Here is a 22,055-nt window from a genome sequence, read left to right on the forward strand (position 1 = left end):
ACAATAATAAACTTGGTTTATTATCATTTAGTTTGTTGAAGGATTTGCAGCGGCTGCTGCTGGTGGGGTGGGGGTGACGCTCCTCTGACCTAATAGAGATGCTACCGCTGGTTTAGAAGAAGAAATAGGGGGAGATCCTGTGGGATGGACTTTGTTAATATCATCCCACATCTGATTGCCATTGAGAGATGTTGAGAAGTTGTCATAGGTGTAGCATATCAAGGCATGCAGTGGTGGACTAAATTAAAGTTCTCCATTGGACAGGGGCATGTGACAGATCTCTCCAGTTATTACATACCTTCTCAGTTTCTAATGGTTGGTTTGTTGTTGTGGTATAATACAGTACCGGGGGTGATGGAATTGATCTGTAGCAGTTTTGTTTTATGACAATGTAGGACAGTCAAGCAGTATAAGGGGATTATTATGCAGCCTTTATGAACCACAACTGAATGCCTGACAACTGGGTTTTATGAGTGGTATAAATTGTATTGTAATTGCACTTATATAGCATTTACTAACCCTGTTGAGGCGTTGAAGTAACTTACACCAGGCTGCTGGGTAACATAAGGTTAGTGGTGTTTTTTTTAGTGCTGAGTGTTAGTAATTTGGGGTAAGTCTTGGATTCTTAATGGAACAATCAAATTAATTTAACCCAGTTTCTATGTGGTAGATTACATTAATAGGCATTGGGATTGGTTTTAGTTGCAGGGGAGTAGGTAAATTCATTCAGGGTTTGGTGGTTTAATAGGTGAGCTGCAGAACATTAGGTATTGTTAGGTTGCAGGGGTATTACTTTTAAAAGAGAGGTTAAGATCTTTGAAATGAGGTGAAACCAACTTGCAGAAATTCAATAATAGGGACTAAGGCAAACATGCATATGACCTAGAGTAAGCTGAGCTAAAAAAGAGTAGGCATACAGAGTAAAAATGTTTCGTGATCTCCCAAGGAAAGAGAGAAAAGAGAAGAGAAGGGAGAAACATTTATACTTTTACATTATTACCAGTAATGTATAATGGAATTGCATTATTTGTTACTTCAACTACTACTGGTTAATTATTCTTGATGAAAGATTGAGATCCTTTAGTGTTACCTACCTAATATCTTTAAGTGATCTTTGTGGATTTGTCTGAGCTGAGGTCCTTCAGTTTTCAAAAGTGGGCAGGTATCACCTAGAGCAGAGAAGAGAAATGTACAGCTTACATAGGAAGATATCTGAATCAAATAGACAGAAGGCAAGTGACTTACAAATAAGGGTCCTGATTTACAGTTTGGGTGGCTGGCAGGACGTCCATCAAAAGTTAAATGACAGCTGAAATATTGGCTCACTATAGCTCCACCTCTGATGCCTCATTTCTTTTACTGGGCATTCATTGTTCATACAAAGCCACTTGTTTCTTCACAGACACTCAGTACTTATATCTATGGACCTATTACCCTATTCAAGCAATATTCCTATCAAACATGAGGGTGAGAATTCATTCTATGTACAATGTATTATCTGCCATTGCAGATACCCTATTTTAATGATTGGCCGTAAAGACAGGGACTTGCACTTACAAAAAGAAATCTCATTCTGGCTTCAAAATTGGTAAAATGGGATCTAATGTCCGAGTCCTCCACCTGTCCCGATTGTGATCTGCATAGTCTGCCCTTGAGATAGGACCTGCTAAGACACATGACAGAGAGTTGGTGGAATCCACTGAGACAAACCTCACACCCTGGGTGATCTTGGAAAGACCTGCTGGTGCCTGACTAGAATGTTGTCCATGACAATGCCAGATGAGCAGTTTAGTCAGTAGTGTTATCTGCCCATTAATATGAATTTGTCATTTGGAATAAATGAAGTGACATTGCACTGGAAAGGTGTATAACATTTGAAAAGATGCCTATGAAAGGTGCTTAATTAATAATAGTCATACCTCTATACATGTGAATCTATGGAGGAGTCATCATTCCACTTATGCACGCAGAAATGCTTTATGTTTCCTTTTTTCCCAAAAAATTGTGGGCTACATTGATGGACATGGGTATTATTACATTTGAAAAAAACAGCAAGGATCAGATTCTGACAGAGTGCCAGACCATTGAGCCCATGTACATACACATGGCTCTGTCCTGGTAAAGGCAAAGCCCAGGAATGTGGACAGCATTTCACAAACACAAGGCTAAAATAGAAAATATAATCTCAAGACTTTTAAAGAAGAGGTAACAATTCTATCTCACCATATCCAGGTGTGGGAGAAAGGCCCAGGGGGGAAAGTATGAACACCTCTACATCCAATTCCTACTAGTCATCATAGGTCAGACTATGGCCCTCATTATGACTCTGGCAAGCAGCAGTATTTTGGAGAAAGGTACTGCCAACAGGCTGGTGGTACCTCTCCCCAAAGTATGACATTGGCGGCTTGGCTCAAGCCAAACCACCAATGTACCACTCCGTCCGCCAGGGTGGTAGCAGCCCCCGGGCTGGAGCCCCCGGCGGCTGTCACTGTCCCACCCACGGGATTATGACCCCAGTGACCACCATGGTTTTTGTTGCTTTCTTATTGTCACGAAAACCATGGTGGTAGGCACTATCAGTGACAGGGAATTCCTTCCCTGACACTGATAAGGGTCTCCCTTGCCCCCTCCCCCTCCCGAGAGTCCTCCCCCACTCTCCCCTCCCCTCCTGATCCCGACGACATAAACACACATGCACGCACCAACATACACATGCATATACACACTCATACCCACATTCACCCATGCATACATACATTCACACACACATCCACACACACTAACATACAAACAAGCTCCCACACATTCACATAACGCAACATACATGCACACTCACAACCATGCATGCACACACGCATTCCACACACCACACAACCGCATGCACGCACACACAAACATACACCCACACACACACACAACACCCCCCTCCCTTGTCGGAGCACCCAACTTACCTGCTTACAGGGGGTCCTCCGGCAGGAGACGGGACGTGGCGCTGCTGCCAGCAGCAGCGTCTGCCAGCAGAACACCGCCAGGCCATATCATGGGTCATGATGTAGTCTGCGGCGGTTTACTGGAGTGACACCTTTCCGCCATCCGGGTCTGCCGCCATGGCTGCAGCCAGAATTCCGCCAGCCTTCTGGCGGAATTCTGGCTACGGTCATAATATGGCAGATGGTAGGTAGCCGCGTTTTGGCAGCCGTCGCCGCAGCAGTAGGCGACCATTACCACCAATGACATAATGAGAACCTAAATCCCTATAATCAATCATTGGTATTTATAAAGTGCAACTTATCACCCCAAGGGGTATCCAGGTGCTGGAGTGGTTGAGTGTGCTAGCTGTAGGGTAATCACAGGTCAAAGAGCCAGGTCTTGAGTTTTCTTCTGAAGACAGTAAGGGTAGAAGAGGTGTGGAGGTGGAGAGGGAGGGCATTCCATGCTTTGGCTGCAAAGTGGGAGAAGGCATGCCCTCTGCTGCAGCTGCAGTGGATCCTGGGGATGTGGGTGAGTGAGGTACAATGGAGCTTTCTGGTGGGCAGGTGGAAAGATAGTCTGTGATTGATGATCTTCGGTCTGGTGTTGTGGAGAGCCTTATACGTGAGGGTGAGGATCTTGAATTTGCTGTCTTGTGGACGGGTAACCAGTGAAGGTTTCTGAGATGAGGTGTGATGCTGGCTTGCCTGGGGAGGTTGAGGATGATCCTAGCTGCGGTGTCCTGAACGGTTTGCAAGTTCGGAGGAGGAGCTGGGCCGGGAGTCAAGTGTAGAGGGCATTGCCATAGTCAAGGCGGCTGGTAATGAGGGCCTGTGTGACTGTTTTCTTGGTGCTGACAGGGATTCCAGTTGAAGATTTTCCGGAGCATGCAAAGGATGTGGAAGCATGACAAGGCCACTGCATTTATCTGCTGTTTGAATCAGAGTTCCTTATTGATGATGATGCCAAGGTTGAGGGCTTGGTCAGTTGGGGTAGGGGGTACCCAGTGTGGTCAGCCACCAGAAGTCATCCCAGGGGGAGGGGTTGTTACTGAAGATGATAACTTTGGTTTTGTCCGAGTTGAGTTTGAGGTAGTTGGACTTCATTCACTATGTGACGGTGGCCATGGCGCATCTAAAGTTGGATCTGGTGGTGGAGTACTCTTCTGAGAGGGAGATTATTAGCTGCTTGTCGTTGACATAGGAAATTATCTTGATTCCATAGGTTCAGATGATCTCCACCAGCAGTTACATGTAAGTGTTGAAAAGTGTTGAGCTGAGGGATGACCCCTGAGGGATGCCATAGCTGATGTTCTTGGGTTTTGATGTGTAGGGAGGGAGGTTGATCTTCTGGGTGCGTCCTGGTGAGAAAGATGTATTTCCATTAGATAGTGTTGCCATGGATTCCCAGGAGGTGGAGTCTAGTTACAAGAGTGTGGTGAGAGACCACGTGGAAGGCAGCGGAGAGGTCAAGGGGGATCAGAGCTGACCCTCTCACCCCGGCGAGGGGGAATCTGATTTCGTCAATGGCAGCGAGCAGGGTGGTTTCGGTGTTGTGGCCCTCTCGGAATCCAACTTGGGAGGGGTCCAGGAGGTTGAGCCTTTCCAAGAGTTCCACGAATTGACAGTTGATTGCTTTTTCTATGACTTTTGCCTGGAAAGGGAGCAGCGACATTGGAAGGTAGTTCTTAAGTTCGTTGGGGACCACTGTCAGTTTTATTAGGAGAGGTTTGACCTCGGCTTGTTTCAAGATCTCGGGGATGGTGGCATTGTTGATAGAGGTGTTGAGGATGGGGACGAGGACACTGCTGATCGTGCTATGGGTGAGGTTGTAGGCTTGGTGAGGGCAGAGGTCGTGGGGGAGCCGGAGAGGATGGAGTTCATGTGGGCTGCTGTCTCCTGGCAGGTCAGTGGTTTCCAATCTGTGATAATGTGGCTGGAGGTGACATCTGGATGGATGAGAAAGTGGTCAATGTTCGTGGCTTGTGGGGGGAAGTTGCTGTATATGGTGGCAATTTTGTCATGGAAGAAGCTGGCAAGGGAGTCGCAGAGGGTCTGTGAGGTTTGGAAGGTGTTCGCAGTGGTGGCGGGGTAGGCAAATGCCTCAACGATTTTGAAGAGTTCCTTCAAGTGGCTGTTTCTGGCCTTGAGGCTGCTGCATAGGTGTTCTTTTTCATTTCTTTGAGGTGGAGGAGGTACATTTTTTGTGTGTTCTTTTGTAGTTGGTGGGGTCTGAGGGGCTTTTGCTAAGTCTCCAACATCTTTCTCGTCACTTTCATGCCTGGAGCTCAGGGGGAAACCAGGAGGCTGGACTGTTGGTTCTCCTGGTGTTAGACTTTCTGGCTGGGGCAACTTTGTTTGTGCATTTGAGGATCCATTCATTGAAATAGCCGGTGGTGTGTTCAGGCTTAACCTCTATGGAGAAGGGAACAATGTAGCGGGCAGCCTATGTGAGTTATGTGGTGTGGGAGAAATGGATTCTGTTGTTGCAGTGTGTCTGGGCTTGGAGATGAGTTGCTTGAGTCCGATGGTGTCGAGGCTTTCCAGGAGGTCTGTGCAGTTGCAGCCGTTGGGATCGTCTAGATGGAAGTTAAGGTCGCCGAGAAGCATGTAGTGTTTAGAGTTGATAGCTAGGGCGGCAATGTGTTTGGTGATGACTTTGCAAAAAGTGGTGTGGGGGCCTGGTAGATGGTATATGAGGCTACCTCTGACTGTGGTGGTGGCGTTGGTGCAGATGAGGAAATTGAGGTGCTCCATGTGGGGTAAGAGTTCATCCTCGATGGGGGTGCATTGGAGGTGTGCATCATCCTCATGGACGATGGCAGTACCTCCACCCTGTTTGTTGATGTGGTCTTTGTGGATTATCTTGTAGCCTGATGGGGAAGCGCAAAAGATGTCTGGGGTGGCTGAGGGCATGAGCCAGGTTTCAGTGATAAAAAAACAGGTCTGGGCTGAGAGTGGTGATGGTGTTCTAAACTTGTGCGGCCTGTTTGCTGAGGGATCTGGCATTAAGTAGTAGGCAGTGGAGGGCCTTTCCTATTGGGCCTGAGGCTGCAGTGAGGTGGTACGGACTTGGTGATGCAGGAGAAGCAGCATAGGAGACAGGTGAAAGGTCCAACCGTGGTCCAGGGGATGTGGTGCAGCAGTTGTTGTCTTGATTCCTAGTGTTGAGGTCTCAGAGCTTAGCCGCAGAGTAACTTTGGAGGGTGGGAGAGCCACGGGTCCTGGTGCAGGGCGCAGTCCAGGCAGGGACAGGTGCAAACGGGGTTGCCTTGACGCACCTTCACACTGTAGCCTCTATTAAGTAGGTCCTGGGGTAGTAGAGGCGGAGGGGCGGATGGCGGGAATCAGCAGGGAGTTGGTGGCAGGAAGAAAATGTCAGGAAAGCGGGGACGAAGACAAAGAAGAAAGTGAGACAGCGAGGCCAAGAGACCAAAGGAGACAAGTCCAGACAAGTCCAACTAAAAGAGATGAGCCCTGGCAAGCAACAAGAAGAATGGAGGAAAAACAGCGACAAAGTAATCAAAGTCAAAGACAAATCTAGGCAAGTGACAAGAAAATTAAAGGAAACTCAGAGACAGAGAGACAAATACCAGGCAGGCAACACAAAAAAATTATAGGCAACAGGTGGAGAGAGAAGAGGAAAAGAGGTCAGATAGAGGCAGCAGGCTGGCCACAAGACCTGCCGTGGAGCAACAAGACCCAGGGAGCTAACCCAGGGCCTTCTCAACAGCATTAAGGCTTAGGAGAGTCCCCGACATGCATTAACTCACAATTGCTTTTTTGGGGTCTAAGTTCAAAAGAACCTCATCACTTCCCCTGTCTATTCTGGTGTATTCTTCATTTTACCTCCCCTGAGATTGAGCAGCAGGGGCAACTAGCATCCTCTCCTCACTTGACTAGCCCAGCTCAATCTAGCTCAGTCTAACAAACATCAAATCTCCCAACTATGACTGACCCATAAGATTACAACATGACTGGTAAATTAAAAAAGTGTCCAGGGAATCCACCACTCCCAACTAAATCTCAATACGCTGGTCTCCCACAACTGCTCGAGTCTGCCTGGGGAACCTCTGCTTCACCCCTACATGAATCTCTGGGAAAAACCTCAGCGATATAATAAAGTGCTTTTCTCCTAAATATATCATGTGCTCATTTAGTCAAACCCCAGAGCACTCTGACCAGAGACACTGCAGTTTGAAAGGAGGTAAACACTTGGACATCCAAGGAGCCTAATCAAGAAAAGTCCTCACTGTGACCCTGCCTAAAACATCTATGGTATAATATATTATAGGACATAAAAAAATATGGATTTTTAGATGAATGTAATAATGAGCTGTTCTCTTACACCAGTAACTACAATTAGGTACCTATGCTGTAACTGGAACCATTCACATAAGCTTACGAACCAGAATACTAAATATTTGACCATATATATTACAGACATTTCTGTTAGAAAGGTGCATTAATCCACTGAGCTGTTCAACAAAAGTGTTTTTTTTTTTAGAATTTGAACTCCTTCTACACAATGTACTATGTGCTACATCGCAGTAATAGAACAAGAAAGCAAAGGTCAGTTCTGCTTTGGAGTTAACTACACCAGTACAAGAGCTCAATAAAAGATATGTTTGTGTAGGAAATGTGTGCAATGTTTACTGAACACACTACACAAATGGTTAAACATCTCACACTAATGCCCTTATTGTATATTTTGACAGGAAGAATAGATTCTTTCATTTTCTATTCTGCATTTGGGTATGCTTGATTTCTATCTGATCAGATTGCAAATTTTCGCAAAAATAAATTCTCATTCACTATGAACACAAAATACTGTGAAAAGCAGTCTTAGCAATTTGCAGCTGATTCATTTGATTTACAAAAAGTACAAACTGCTAGAACATTGTTGGCACTAATTTGTTCTCCCCAACATGCTGACATTAAATTATAATTCTTAAGCACTCATTTTTGGGAACAAGGGCCTTGTGATAGTCCCAAAGAATGATGATCCTGGATAAGAGATAAACAAGGTCAAATCAAGCTTACACCAGACATGGTTCAAAGGCAAAACCATAAAGGTTTATTTAAAAATCAAAATGGTTACAGAAGTAAAAAAAAGTCCGTTCAAATCAAAATGTCCATAAATTCTCAAAATGCTAAATGATGGGAAATAGCACAGGGATTAGTCTCTAGTCTAGTTAAGTATAAAAAACAGGTATGGTCTAGCGCAAGACTGGGTAATGGTATTAGCAAGAGATCTCACAATGTCTGCCTCTGAATAGAACACAAAAGAGTCCCTAAAAATCTCTAAGTTTTATATCAAAAAGCAGACTTTCATCGTAACTGCTCTTCTTAGTAAAAGGAAACGGTCTCTGGAAAACATACCAAAAGCAGCATGGTATTTAGTTTTCAAACAGAGAATTCACACTGTTTACATGGAATGAAAGAAACATTGCATCATAATATTCAGTGGTAAAACTGAAAATACATCATATGGAAAATTACTTTCACTCTAGAACTAATGAATGGTACTGTATTATGCAACATAAAAGAAAACAAAATCACAATTACAACTATACATAACCTCAGCTCACCAGAGGAGGTGACTTTTTAAATATACAATTGAGCTCTGTGCCTCCCTCCAGTACCATGAAGAAGAATACATTTAAAGATATAATAAAAACAAGACCAAACTACTTGAATTAAGGGTATTTTACAAGTCAAACGTGTTCTGTTCCCATGATTGGATGATCATTTGGGTAGTGCTCAGGAACTTGAAAAGAGGCCTACCCTGTAAGGCGGAGATGTAGCTAACACTTGAACCTGCCCCATGCTTTGTCTCCCTAGTGAACCAGACACCAATCAAAGGACCTGCTCCCACAATCAGTTTTGAGTCACCATAGAAGAGATGTTGCTCATTTGCCTGGTAACACTTCTAGGATGGGCACATGAGCTCTGCGCAGAGGAAGAAAGGTTCTACCATGTTGGATTTAGGAGACAGGGACCTTCTGGGATTGTTTCAAATAGAGTGCACATACACAGCTGGAAAAGAGGATGGGTTATCCCTGGAACTTTTTCCTCTATTGGTAAGGGGCAAGGATTCACCAGGACAAAGAAGTGGAATCCAAGGGTCAGTTGGACCTAACTAAATCTTGTGCCACAGCCATGCATTGGTTATGACCTCACATCACTCATGGCATGTTATATGATATTGATAACATCACAGATGACGTCTCAAATAACATCATTTAGGACATCACACAATCATTATGACACCATCCATTAGGGTTTGCAGTCTCGAAATAATTCAACATGTTACACCTGTGGACAATTTTCTATTTACCATAATGGAATTACTTTCGTAAAACTTCTTAAAGACGTCACATGACCTACAGTTTTAAGCCAAAAGTCATTTCCTACTGAAAGGGCACCTTCTTCTAGATTTTTTAAACATGTGTTTTACCTACTGTTAACAAGGATGCTAATTTCTAAATTGATTACAGCCCCAGCTGATCCTTCCTGAGCAAAATGTCACACCCAATAGTCATAAATATCGAACACAAATTATTGATCAGACTTTGATTTTGGGGAACTGCCTTATTGCACAGAATTGGAAATCCCCTCACCTCCCATCATGGGAAACATGGAAAAGTTAGCTATACAATGGAAGGAAGTTGAAGGAAAAGCCGTTGCTTCCCAACAGAGGCAACAAGGTGGCCATATTTCCATGACACAATGGTATGCGATGATGTTTCATTTGCCAAGAACAAAAGACACTGATAGACTTCCCTGACATAGTTCTGCATATTTCATTCCTGGACCCCATCCCCAATATAAATTGATAGAGTTGTTGTTGTTTCAAGACCAATGTGACTCCAAGAGTTTTGGTTTTTGTTCTGTACTCCGCTAGCTAGTATGTGATTATTGATGAGCGTCCAAATGAAACAACTGCACTATGACAAGCAACCACCAGCATAATTGACCAGTATTTATGCACCTGCTTATGTTGATAATGTTTTGTTTCATCTGCGTTTATCTACTGCCCCCTCTTTTTATCTCCTTCAATCCTTTCTTATTTGAACATTGTTACTCGTACAGGCCTTATAGCCATTCATTCCCTAGCTGTGAAATTACTTATATGATTACTATAAATTATGTATGTAGTATCTATTGTTATGAATTTGCTCTCCGGAAAATCAATACAAATAAAACAAAAAAATAGTTTTTATCTTATTTAAACACCCAGCTGTAAATTCACTTTAACCTTATTTTTTTCTGTGAATTTCTAGGGGTTTTTAATGTAAGCTAATATCTTACTACCATACATACCTACCTATGAGGTTGCTTTAACCTTTGCTTTATTAGGGAATTTCTGGGTATTTTTTATCATATTCAGCCAACTCCCCCGCTGTGCTCCCTGTGGGTGGTCAACCCACCTCTACCTGTGGCCAGTTTTATACTACAGGATGTTGGCTACAGGCCAGGCCTCCAGCCCTGGTCTCTCGCACCAGCCAAAAGCTTTGAGTAAAATTCAGTACAAAGAATAAAGTACAGCCTAGAGCAATTTTACTATACCACATTTACATTATTAATGTCTGCCATGAATTCCTAAATGAATTTCCAGCAAACATTAGCCCACATACGTGTGGCAGCCACAAGTGTGGTGACATCACCTCTACAATATCATACTCATGCTTGTCTCATTCACAAACTCTTGTCATTGCTTTTGCCATCCTGAAAAGGGTAATATTTGTATTACCACCAAGGACTGGCACTAAGCACTTTCCAGGGTGAGAAGGAGAATGGATCATAACGAATTTTGTAAGAGTTGCAATGGAAGGGCTTTCTCCATGAGGAAAGACATTTTCCCTTCAGTAAAATAAAAATGTGTATTTGGACATAGGAACATATTCCTTCTTTGTGGATTACCTTGCTATGAGGAACTCGGTATGGGGTAAATAGGATCCCATTGGGAATGTCACATGACCATTTAAAAGTATGTCAGGAAACCTGTACATGGCACAGCTGTCCAAGCATACTTGTGGGAAGGTTTGTGGATTCCAGAAAGTAGAAGCACATCTAGGTGGAACTAGGAGGTGGAGCGAAGACCTCCACCAATACGTTTCCTACTTTCTTTGTGAAATGAACACAATTGTTCGGCTCGTGGCTGGGGTCAGGGTAAGGATAGTTGATAGTGCTAAGCAAAAAGCAAGGAATAAATTCATGGCTATGTGAAGCTAAATGAAGCATACTTACATCAGTGTCGCTTAGATTTCTGAGATAAGGTATAATGTCTGAGATAAGGTATTTATTTGTAATAACTTTTTGTAGTATTTTCACTAACAGTATTTCTCTGTAAAGACAATATTATTCTGTATATAAAATCGGCAATAAAGAGTGGCTGATATCTTCCACCAAAGTAATTGCTTATTTTTTCGCTCTAATTTTAGGTTCAGAAGCATTTATGTTATTCCTTTATTTTATAAAAACTAATTACAGTTCACAGACTTTTTCTTACCTCTGAATCAATACCAGTACATATCATGAACTATGTCAGTTTGGAAAAGGTTGCCCAAATATTATTTGATTTTCTTACAGTCAAGGTAGTTATGTTGCTTACTATTGACACATTACTCTCCAGAACTGTGCAGACACAATCATGCCAGTTAAAAATAGTTAAAAACAACATGTGTTTAGGACACCTTTAGCCATCATCCATCAGTTCTCATTTATCATTTTCAAAATTGTGTTACGTAAAATTTCTAGAAATTTTGTAGCAAGTGATTTTACATAACATTTTAAAATAAACCTGTACTTTGCATGAAGAAAAGGTTTTGCAAATTAGCGGGGAGTGAATGGTTCACACATAAATGGTGGAGGCAAATGCAACAGATTCATTTGTTTGTCCATTGGTGTTCTGGCCCGAGGGCATGTGTGGACTATCATATTGCATATACTCCTGGCTCTCTCAAAGGCATGTAGTGGTTGATCGAAAGGCAATCCTCCTGATGTCAACATTTTCAGTCGTCCCTTATTATTTTTTGTACCCTGTTGGATAGGGGGTTGAAGGTAGTCACACAGATTAATTTATCTTCAAACTTACTGCATTGGGATGGTTGTAACAACTGGTCCCTGTGGTTGTTGCATGCCCTTATGTCAGCTCTTCTGATGAGATGGGCAATCTTTTTCAAGAAGTTTCCTGGAAAGTGTCTTGGCGTGTTTTGTGTAATCTGTATTGTTGGCGTAATTCCGTCTCATTCAAAGGAATTGATCTACTGGTAGGTTCTCTCTTAGGGCGTGTGGATGGAAGCTCTGGAACTGGAGGAGATTATTCCGATCTGTGGGTTTGTAGTATACGTCTGTCCCCAGAAAACCATTTTTCGCGAAGATCAGAAGGTCGAGGTAGGATAGCTCTGTGCCTCCTCTGGTTATGGTAAATCTTAAGTAGGGGTTCAGGGCATTCAGCCAATCTGCAAATGTTAAGGCTTCCTTAGCTGTCACCGTCCAGATCAGAAGGACGTCATCTATGTAGCACTTCCATAATCTAATCTGTTTCTGAAATGGGTTGTCATCATGGAATATGTATTGTCTTTCAAAAGAATCAACATAGAGACAAGCTAGATTTGGGGCAAATGTACTGCCCATTGATGTCCCATGATTTTGCAGGTAGTAGGTGTTTTCAAATTCAAAATAGTTCCTGGTTATTGCTAAATGGGCTAAGTCTAGTACAAACTCTGGGGGGGTATAGATTCCCATTTGGTGCTATCAAGAAGTTCACTGATTACCTCTAGGGTTGCTTCCTGGGGTATATTGGTGTACAGTGATTCTATATCCAGTGTGATCAAAAGTTTGGTTTTTCTATCAAAGTGCATCCCTTTGAGCAGGTTCAGGACATCTTTGGTGTCTTATAAATACGTTGGTATTTCCTTGACAAGGGGTTGTAGAAAAGTGTCACAGAATTGTGATAGAGTTTCTAGAACTGACCCTATCTCAGAGACTATAGGTCTGCCAGGGGGCGGATATTTATTTTTGTGTATTTTAGGAAGAATGTAAAAGTATGGTATTTTGAGGTTGGCTTGAATCAAGAATGATGCCTCATGTTTGGTAAGCCACTTTTTGTCCAATACTTTTGACACCAAGAAGGCTATCTCTTCTTTGATCTCGGGGAGGGGTATTGGATATTTTTTGTATTGTGTTGCATGTTCCCTATAGGTGAAGGTACTCATCTTTATACATAGTTTGTGGCATTATTACAGTGGCTCCACCCTTGTCTGCTGGTTTAATTACTATTATTGTGTCTGATGTGAGGAGTTGTAAAACTACCAATTCATGGGTATCCTATCATATATTATAGTAACTTGTCCCTTTGCCTCTTGACTCATGACTCTCCTTGATTCGGCCCTTTTGTTCCCTCACAATGTGTGACTACAAGGGGCATCTCCCCATTCCCAGACTAGGGGCTACCTGCCCTTATCCTGTAGGGTAAGAGATTGAGTCAGTATGTTTTTAGTAGATGAGGATTTAATCATTGGTATTGTTTAGCACTCTTTCCACAGCAATTAGTAATTGCATGGATGTGTGTTCACCTATAGCATGGATTTTCACACCTTGTGTGCAGTGGTTTGCAGTGATTACTTTCAGGTATCCTTTGACCCTGTGCATGCTGTGTTTTAAATGTAACTTACACTCTCCCTTTTCTGTTTTTTCCATAGGCCACCTGTAACTGAGCTAATCCTCAGGTAGGCCCAGAATGGATTTTAATAGAGCCTTTCACCTTTAGTTTAGGAACAGCACTCACAATAAATGTAGGAGGGATCCCAGGCCCTGACGAATGCCCCAGACCAGTTTGGCTAGATGAACGAGCAGAAACATGTTGGCCCCTAGGACTAAGGTGACACTATGAGTCATTATACTCAATAGTGTCCAAATTGTGTTTTTAATCTTACCAACAATCACCACTATCAAAGGGGTAAGACACAGTGGAGATTTGTTAGGTAATTCTAGTTTATTTTTTCACTCAACTGGATCCCCGCTTTATCCAGAAAGATATCATTTCAGCACTCCCTCAGAGTTCTTTTAACAACGAGGTTGAGTCCGCCCAAGTGGTACTATCCTACCTGGGTGGGAATAGGTGGTCAAATGATGAAGAATGACACTATAACGTGTGTGACACCACCTTTTCCGTAAGGAGGAATCCCCCAATAAAACACAGCTACCACTATCATACCCCACCTCTAATTAGGTCACTATAACAGCTGTCTGATGACCAGTTAAACAGGCTTAACCAGTCTGTTCACTAGGTTCCCCATAGTCTGTGTGTTTATAATTGAGTCTATATTCACCATTGCCTGAAGAACCACGGGTTATGTACTGACGGTGCTTGTTTTCAAGGCAAACAATCAAAACAAGCATTTGCAATGCAACCGGTCTTGCGTTTGCTTGAGCTAGAGCAATTAGCATTGTAAACTCCTAACCAGACTTTTCTTGCCACATAAATTAAAAATGAAAATAAAACAGTTTCTCATAACTAACTGGACTTTTCTTGCCATATAAACTGAAAAGTAAAAGTTTCACCGAAGCGAGCTGACAGCCACCATCAGTGCAAAGCACACAAAGGGAAATAAAAGTTCACTTGTAGTGAAACCTATCGGAAAAAGTGCAACTATCCATGTAACTGGCAAAAGTGCAATTATCCAGGTAACCGGCAAAAGGGCAATTAACCTTGTAACAGGGTCGATGTCATGCAAAGCGCTCGACTTCTGCCCAGCGAGATCGCACTGCGAAAAAAGTGAAAAACTAGTCCAGAAACCAGACGGAAAATGTGGAGCTTTGTATGTTTTCGGTACTTGGTCGATGTACTCGAGGAAGACTAAACACCGGAAAAGGCATGACTTATGCATGCCTTTCACTAATGAAAGCAAGCAGATTTTAAAAGGCAAGCTCACTAACCAATTAAAGAAACTGACGTGACATGGGCGTGGTTTGAAGCCCAAAGAGAGATTACAACACAGGATGAAGCGCTTTGCGCTCACCTGTAAAAACAACTTTGTTTTTTGTTGAACAATATAAACCAAGGACATAAATTAGTAATAATAGGACTGGATTAGTCAACCAACAGAACTGTAGGTGTGTGTTTGCGGGCTTGGGTGTACATACGTGTGTGTGTGTACGAAGTTCTATGGATCTGATCTAAAAATATAGAAAGGTAATTGGATACAGCAATAGCAAATATATTAGGGGACTTAATTGGCTGAACATTGTAGCAAATGCTGTCAGCTGTTATTATAGAAAGCATTTGGAACTAATACGTTATCACAGCTGGTTGCACATGCCACTATCAAATTTGTATGGAATCAACTGTGTAATCGTTAAAACTTTATTTACTGTCATGGACTGCCATTAGTATCAGCGGATTTTCTTTTACATGCTGCACCGCTGGCTCTTGTCAGTACGACGTTGTTTTCACTATTTTCACAAGACGTCTCCGGTGTGTCAAAACATCAACATATTGAACACAGGCAGGCCTTATGAGTGTTAAAAGTTTGTTCTTTACGCAGCCATATGATACTATAACAAAGACCCGCCACAGAACGTCACTTCTACGTCGCCAGCGTCACGCATTTTGACTGAAAGCAAATTCTGCAATCGCAAGCTACAGACTTTTTTATTGATCGAGAAATCAAATCCTAAAGTGCTTCTAAAATAAACGGACATGTTGTTGCAAAATTTTAGCCCAGTAATGTTATACATTAGCTGTGCTGCAGTATTTTTCGCGCTTTCCCGGGACAAGCTGTATGAAGTGTGGAATGCTATCTCGTGTCGGAAGGGTAATGGAAGCTCCTCCGGTAGGATGTCAGAGAAGTCAGAAGTCCAAGTACAGAACTGAGTGAGGTCTTTCCAAAGTGTGAATTCATGGCAGTTAGACATGGAGTGACTCTCAATGACACCGCCCAGGCTGCATATGTCATCGTATGCAATGGAGGTGAGACATTACAGAGGGCGTCGGACACCGTGACATCATCCCATGCTGTTTACCTCTCTTACTGTTAGTAGCCACCCATTTCGTTACACAGAGGCATAAGGAGTTCCGCCACCACCAGCCACATTTTTTGTAGCAGGGAGAGGCTCTTGGTGCTTCAAAGAATTACCAGCTGCATTTGCACTGGGAAAATTTCAGAAAACAGCATTGTTTCCTCTGGGGACCTGATTCAGCATGATGTATCAATGCCACATATAAAGGTTAAAACGCGCATATTATCTCAGAATTGTTTTCAAAGGGCCCAGAGTGTTTACATACAAGCATTTTCTTTTACACAATGCTCATCTGTGCTTTTCGTTGTAAGCTGTACTCAGAGGGGCATCTTTTGAAAGACTTTGGGCGCTGTCCCGTGTTCAGGAGGGGTTTGTTCTTTCATAGAGAGGACAGCAAACAATGGAGGAACGGAGGCGCAGTATACTTTGAGGGCAGATCACGGCTTCTTTGAGCTCTTCAGTGCTCAAGACCAGTGCGGATTTGCTACAGTTCTCGATAATTGTTCTTCTGAGAGTGAGTAAACCGTAGTTTTCCAATATATTAATCTGCCAAAAAGTGAATGGTGTTGGAACACGTTTGAGTGTGGCTGCTGGCCTGAGACTTCGACTCACTAAAGATTTAGGCCCATATTTATAGTTTTTTAGCGCCGCAGTTGCGTCATTTTTTGACAAATTCGTCGCTAAAAAAGTATAAATATTGGCCTTAGAGTTGAGAAAAATTCAAAAGCTACTGCATAGAGAGTGTATTTAAAGAGGGATGCCTGTTTAGTGTAAAATGAGAGTATTGCGGGGTGCAATAGTGCGTTTAGGAGCACATATTAAAAATGTATGGCTAAAATATGAATTCCAGCTTCTGTAAAAATACTACACTTTATCTTAGCACAACTTTTGTCAGAGAAAACCAGGCAGCATTTGGTAAATGAACTACTGTAGTATTCTACGTTTTGCAGCTTAGGACATAGAAACAAGTATCATGACCATGTTATCCCTCAGTCCAAAGCATAGAAATCAGAGTGGGTAGCTAATACCATACCTGTCAAATACTACACCACAACTCTGTTTATTGGGTGGTGGGATACCTCCTCATATACTGTGAATCTGGAAATGTTTAAATTCTGCTGTTAATTTAAAATACTTGAAAACTTTAATTCGTACACAAAGGCGAATTTTTTATTTACATGAGTGCTATAAAACATTGACCCACCGCTGACCTCTCCTTTCATACTCTCCTGCAGAGAAGCAAAAGTGTAACTGATGTCAAAATGTATTCACTTATGAGTCAAAGAAAGAAAGTAAACACTATGTTAAAAAAGTATCAGCAGTTGGCCAGAAGATGCTACCTGCCATTTGATATACTATCTTTAAAAAGTATTAAGTGCTTCAGACAAAAATGTAAGGCCTCTTAATTGTTACATTTTTAAATGACCGTCTTCAAGTTTTCTGGGGCAACTCCTGCACCCCCACTTCCAGCCCCACTACAAAGCGACAGTAAAATGTCTTACTATTTTTTTCCATATATTGTGCATTTAGGACACAAGGACACAGGCTCCCAGGGCCTGTAAGTTAAATGTCAGTAATGTACCTCAGCACACATTGTGCCACCATTAGACTGACAGCGCAAACTATGTCTGGGTAGATTCAAATTGCAAATTCCATCCATCAAAAATACCCCTTTAGACAGGTCGAAGCCCTCTTCTTGAATATTGTCACCCCTACTTAGACCTTAATGGGCCATTGTATATAAAGTAGGACGAGTAAAAATGTATTGTTAATCGTGTCCTTAAAGACACTAAAAACGATTTTGACTGTGGGAGGGTTCGTTGTTCTACATGAAAGCACTAGGATATGTTATTAATGTTAGTACAATTATTTGGCAAATTCAACTCATTTGTAAAGATTGATTTGTACTAAATATGTTACAAAAGGTACTTTAAAAACGTCTTTTGACAGTCTACGGCCTCTGGACGCCCATTTGCGTGAGCTTCCAGTGAAAAGCTCCTTGATGAGGTGTGAACCTGCTCTGAGAGCTGAAACAAAGGCCTTGGGTGTGGGAAGGTGTTCTTTTCCTCTGACAGAATGATCACCTGCGCAGAGCCCAGGATCTTAATTGTCTTCTAAGAGGCTTACCCTGTCACAGACAGATGTAGCTAACACCTGTTCCTGCCCCCTTCCTTTGTCCCCCTAACCTGTCACGAACAGACTCAGTTGGAGAGGTGCTACCCTCAGTACCAGCTCTCCGTGACCACAGAGGAGGGATTGCTCCTTTCCCTGGCCACACCTCTAGAATGGGCACAGAAGCTCTGCACATGGGAAGATAGGTTTTGCTATCTTGCTATTAGGTGAAGAAAGACTCTGAGGGATTGTTTGCAGTAGGGCACACAGAAGCTGCTGCAAAAGTGGATAGGGTTACCCTGGGAACTTTTTTGTGTTGGGAAAGAAGAGGCCAGGAGTACCCTCACCCACAGGTTTCTGCCAATAATAAATGTGGCACCCCTGGGCACCCTCTTTAGAACACTATTGGACCTGTTCGAGACAGAGACTTAGTGCATTAGCTGTTGAGACCTATGAGGAGATCTAGAAGGATGGTCCTGGTCTCACTTGTACCCAGGACAAAAATGAGGATGCTAAAGATCAGTTGGCTGTCCTCCTGTGTGGCCACAGAGACACAATAAGCTTCCAGAAGCACTTTTCATGAAGAGCTTGCCTAGCTAGTTTCAACTGGATCAGCCTTGGGCCCTGCTGATGCGTTCTACTGAACTGGGTCTTGAATCTAAAGTGCTGTTCCTGAGGAGCTGGGACACTTGGCTGAGTCAAAGTGCAATCTCAATATCCTGGGACTTAGAATCTTTTTGGCGCCATAGGCCTCCAGAGAACAGAGAAAAACATTCCAAGCCTATTTGATGAAAATGCTTTGCCACTGGGCCAAAGATTCTGGTTACTCCCACTTGGAGCTTTTCTGCAGCAGCAAATCCATTGCAGCGGGACTTCACATAAAATGTACCCAGCGCTTTGGAGCCATGTTCGCTACAGCTTTCAGCTTAACCCCCCTGAAGGAATCTGAGCTCTATTAAAAATGACTAAGTGCCTGATTTAGAGTTTGGTAGATGGGATACTCCTTCACAAACCTGATAGATATCCTGTCCACCTTATTACAAGTGCTGTAGGATATAACGCACTTGTAGTAAAGCACATGAGATGTCCTTCACCTTTGTGACAGAGTATCACATCTATCAAACTCTAAACCAAGCCTGAAATCTGAAGTTAGAAATATTCACCAGGTGAAGGTGGCAAAAGTATCTAGGACCTTTCTTAGGCATGTATTTGGAATTTCTCCCACTCAGAGCTTTCATGCCAAAAGTCAAAGGCTTCACCAGCACTTAGTCTGATGACTGTTAAGCCTCATGGAGCCCATCTCAGGAATAGCCTGCTGCTATGCCCTGCAGAGGATTTTCTAGCTTCAATTTAAGAAACTAAGGAGCTCATTATGAGTCTGGCTGCCTGAGGACTGCCAGACTCACCTTGACAGTCGGACTGCCACACTCCATGCAGTCTGACTGTCACATTACAACCCTGGTGGGCGCACCCTCTAGACAACCGCTGTCACTGCCAGGAACGTGGTTCTAGAAGGATACTCTTATTTGATTTTTGAAATTTTGGTGTAATTTTGTTTATGACCTTTTTCTCTATTTTTATAAACTGAGTTGTTTTTTAATTGTATTGTGTTTTTGACTTTTTAACTGCTTTGGTACTTCTTAATGCTCTACACATCTTGTTAAGCTAAGCCAGTCTGCTCTGTTGTATAGCTACCAGGGGTTGAGCACAGTTTTAAATCACTGAAACCTTTACTGGACCTAACAAGAATAGTGACATTATTACCTGCTGTGAACTACCTCCCACCCCAACAAATAATCCACATTCTCATGCAACTCTAAAAAAACAGTTGACCTAATTACTTGATGGCCTAAGTACAGGATATTGGGGTGGACAAGGACATCCTAGTTTACTCACAACATTTCTACCCATGAAGCGAGCTACGAGCTTAATCAAATCTTCACCCAAGATCCAACCAATCACCTTGTTGAGTTCAATGGTTTCACCAGGTCCTCGCATGGCTTTATTCATTTTGACCTGTTTCATGATCTCAACACAAACAATGCTGCAAAGTCTCACCAACCTTTAATCTCCTGAATTAGAAATCTCTACAACATAACAGCTGATGACATAATTTCCATGCATTCACTAATACAGTATTACCGGTCTCTGATGACCTATCAGACTGCTATCAACATAATAACATGTAGCGAGCATAACCTTCAGTGATGTTTTGTCCCTCAATAAAAAAAAGAAAATGAACTCAACTAGAAGCATACCACAGCAAGTGATTTTCCTACAGCCTCCCGCTCCTGAAATGAAGTAGAAGAGTGCTTAAAAGGCAGAAGAAGAAGCATGGCTGCCAACTCTTTCACTGAACGAGCAGTGTTGCCCAACCATAATTAAAGAAGGAAATTGGATACCTGCAGAGTACAGATATTTCAAGAACTGTTTAAGGTTTACCCGGAACTTGTTGCAGTTCCTCTACATTTAATACAAGTGTCACAGCCACAAAAGGCTATGTGACTACCTGATGTACCTCAGAGACAAACCTGCTTCACTCTTGGCCAACTTTATCAAGGTTATCACACCCAAACATGATACTCATGCAGATGTATCTGTCCAAACCCATTTTGGACATATTCTTCAATCTAAGAAAACATATTTGTCAGGAAAATCAACAAAACAAACTAAAACCCTCTGCCTCACCCTTAGACTGTAACATGAAACTATCAAACTCTGCCAATCTCTCATCAGATAAATTGTTACAAAGCTTGTAAATGCTCCCTGATGATAGTGGCCTGTCCTCTAGAAATGAACGGTACCATAAACATTCAGTTTCTTGCTGTAAGGCTCAATAGACCCTATGGTTCCCAATTTGATCAGTAGGCACCAGGGGTGTCCATTTACACCCATAAGCACACACAAACCTCTCAGGGTCTCTTTTGACTCAGAGTAATCATTGCCCATCTAGGAAATAACATGATCAAAAGTGCATTTGTCTACCTTTGCCATAGCCATGGACCCTTACTACGTTGGACTCATCACCAGCTGGGCCTTGTCCGCACTTTGCCATCTGCCACCTTTGTTGAAGTGGAAGGCTATTATTTATATCAGAGTATCTGTAAATCGGTTTTTGAACCATAAAGTAGATATATTCCAACTTCTTTGGGATTTCACTTACATCCTCGCCTTGGCTGCAGGTCATTGATGTTGGGCAAGGATTATAAGATTGATAAAGCCTGCGGTTTCTTGTAGTATAAAATCCTGAAGGAACTGCCCTGATGAAGGCGGCCCCTTAGATGAGAGGTTTCCCACCGAAACGCGCGTAGCCTTAGTTCCTACTGTTGTTGGTGTTTAGAGATTATACTTTGACAATTATTAGACAAGACTGAGTGACAATTGTGATTGAAATAACAGAATTATGTTATTTTGAGTTGCGTTATGGTTATCGACGATCAAGGAAATGTTTATATTCAATTGTAGTTAGATATATTTTTGAGGATTTATAGCTTTGAATGTTAATTGTTTGTGATATCACTGTTGTGTTGTCTTGTCTTGAGTGACCTTGTGCCTTTGTGAGTCATCTGTGTATTAGTATTCATTGTATAGAATTGTTTTTTAATATTTATACACGATTCAGGCTTACATTTGTTAACTTCCCTGTGTTATATATGTATATCTGTATAAGTTAAGATTTTTCGGTCCTTTTTGTACATACACAGTTAATAAACATCATTTTTGAATTTATTATAAAAAATTCTTGTTGTGTTTCGAATTTGCTGATTTTGTTGAATATTGGTTGTAGCTCATTTTCTTCTTGCTTGTACTCAAGCTTGTCCTCACTTTGCCCATCACACATGTTAACTACTGCCAGTATCTGTACATAATTTTGCTGTTAAAAGTATTGCACCAGAGAGAACACTAATTCTTTACCTACCTTATCCTTGGCATGATATGAATGAT

At 42.2% G+C, this 22,055-nt stretch overlaps 1 protein-coding gene across 1 annotated transcript in view; it reads right to left on the reverse strand.

Annotated features, from left to right (window-relative positions):
* The window catches only part of COL19A1 (collagen type XIX alpha 1 chain), a 2,318,824-nt gene that overhangs the window by 2,186,958 nt on the left and 109,811 nt on the right, over window positions 1-22,055 (reverse strand). Inside the window, exon 3 of the mRNA XM_069235722.1 lies at window positions 1,095-1,169. Within this exon, the coding sequence (XP_069091823.1) occupies window positions 1,095-1,169 (75 nt within the window). The remainder of the gene's footprint in view (window positions 1-1,094; window positions 1,170-22,055) is intronic.

Source organism: Pleurodeles waltl, chromosome 5 (genome assembly GCF_031143425.1).
Source record: "Pleurodeles waltl isolate 20211129_DDA chromosome 5, aPleWal1.hap1.20221129, whole genome shotgun sequence".
Lineage (NCBI taxonomy): Eukaryota > Metazoa > Chordata > Amphibia > Caudata > Salamandridae > Pleurodeles > Pleurodeles waltl.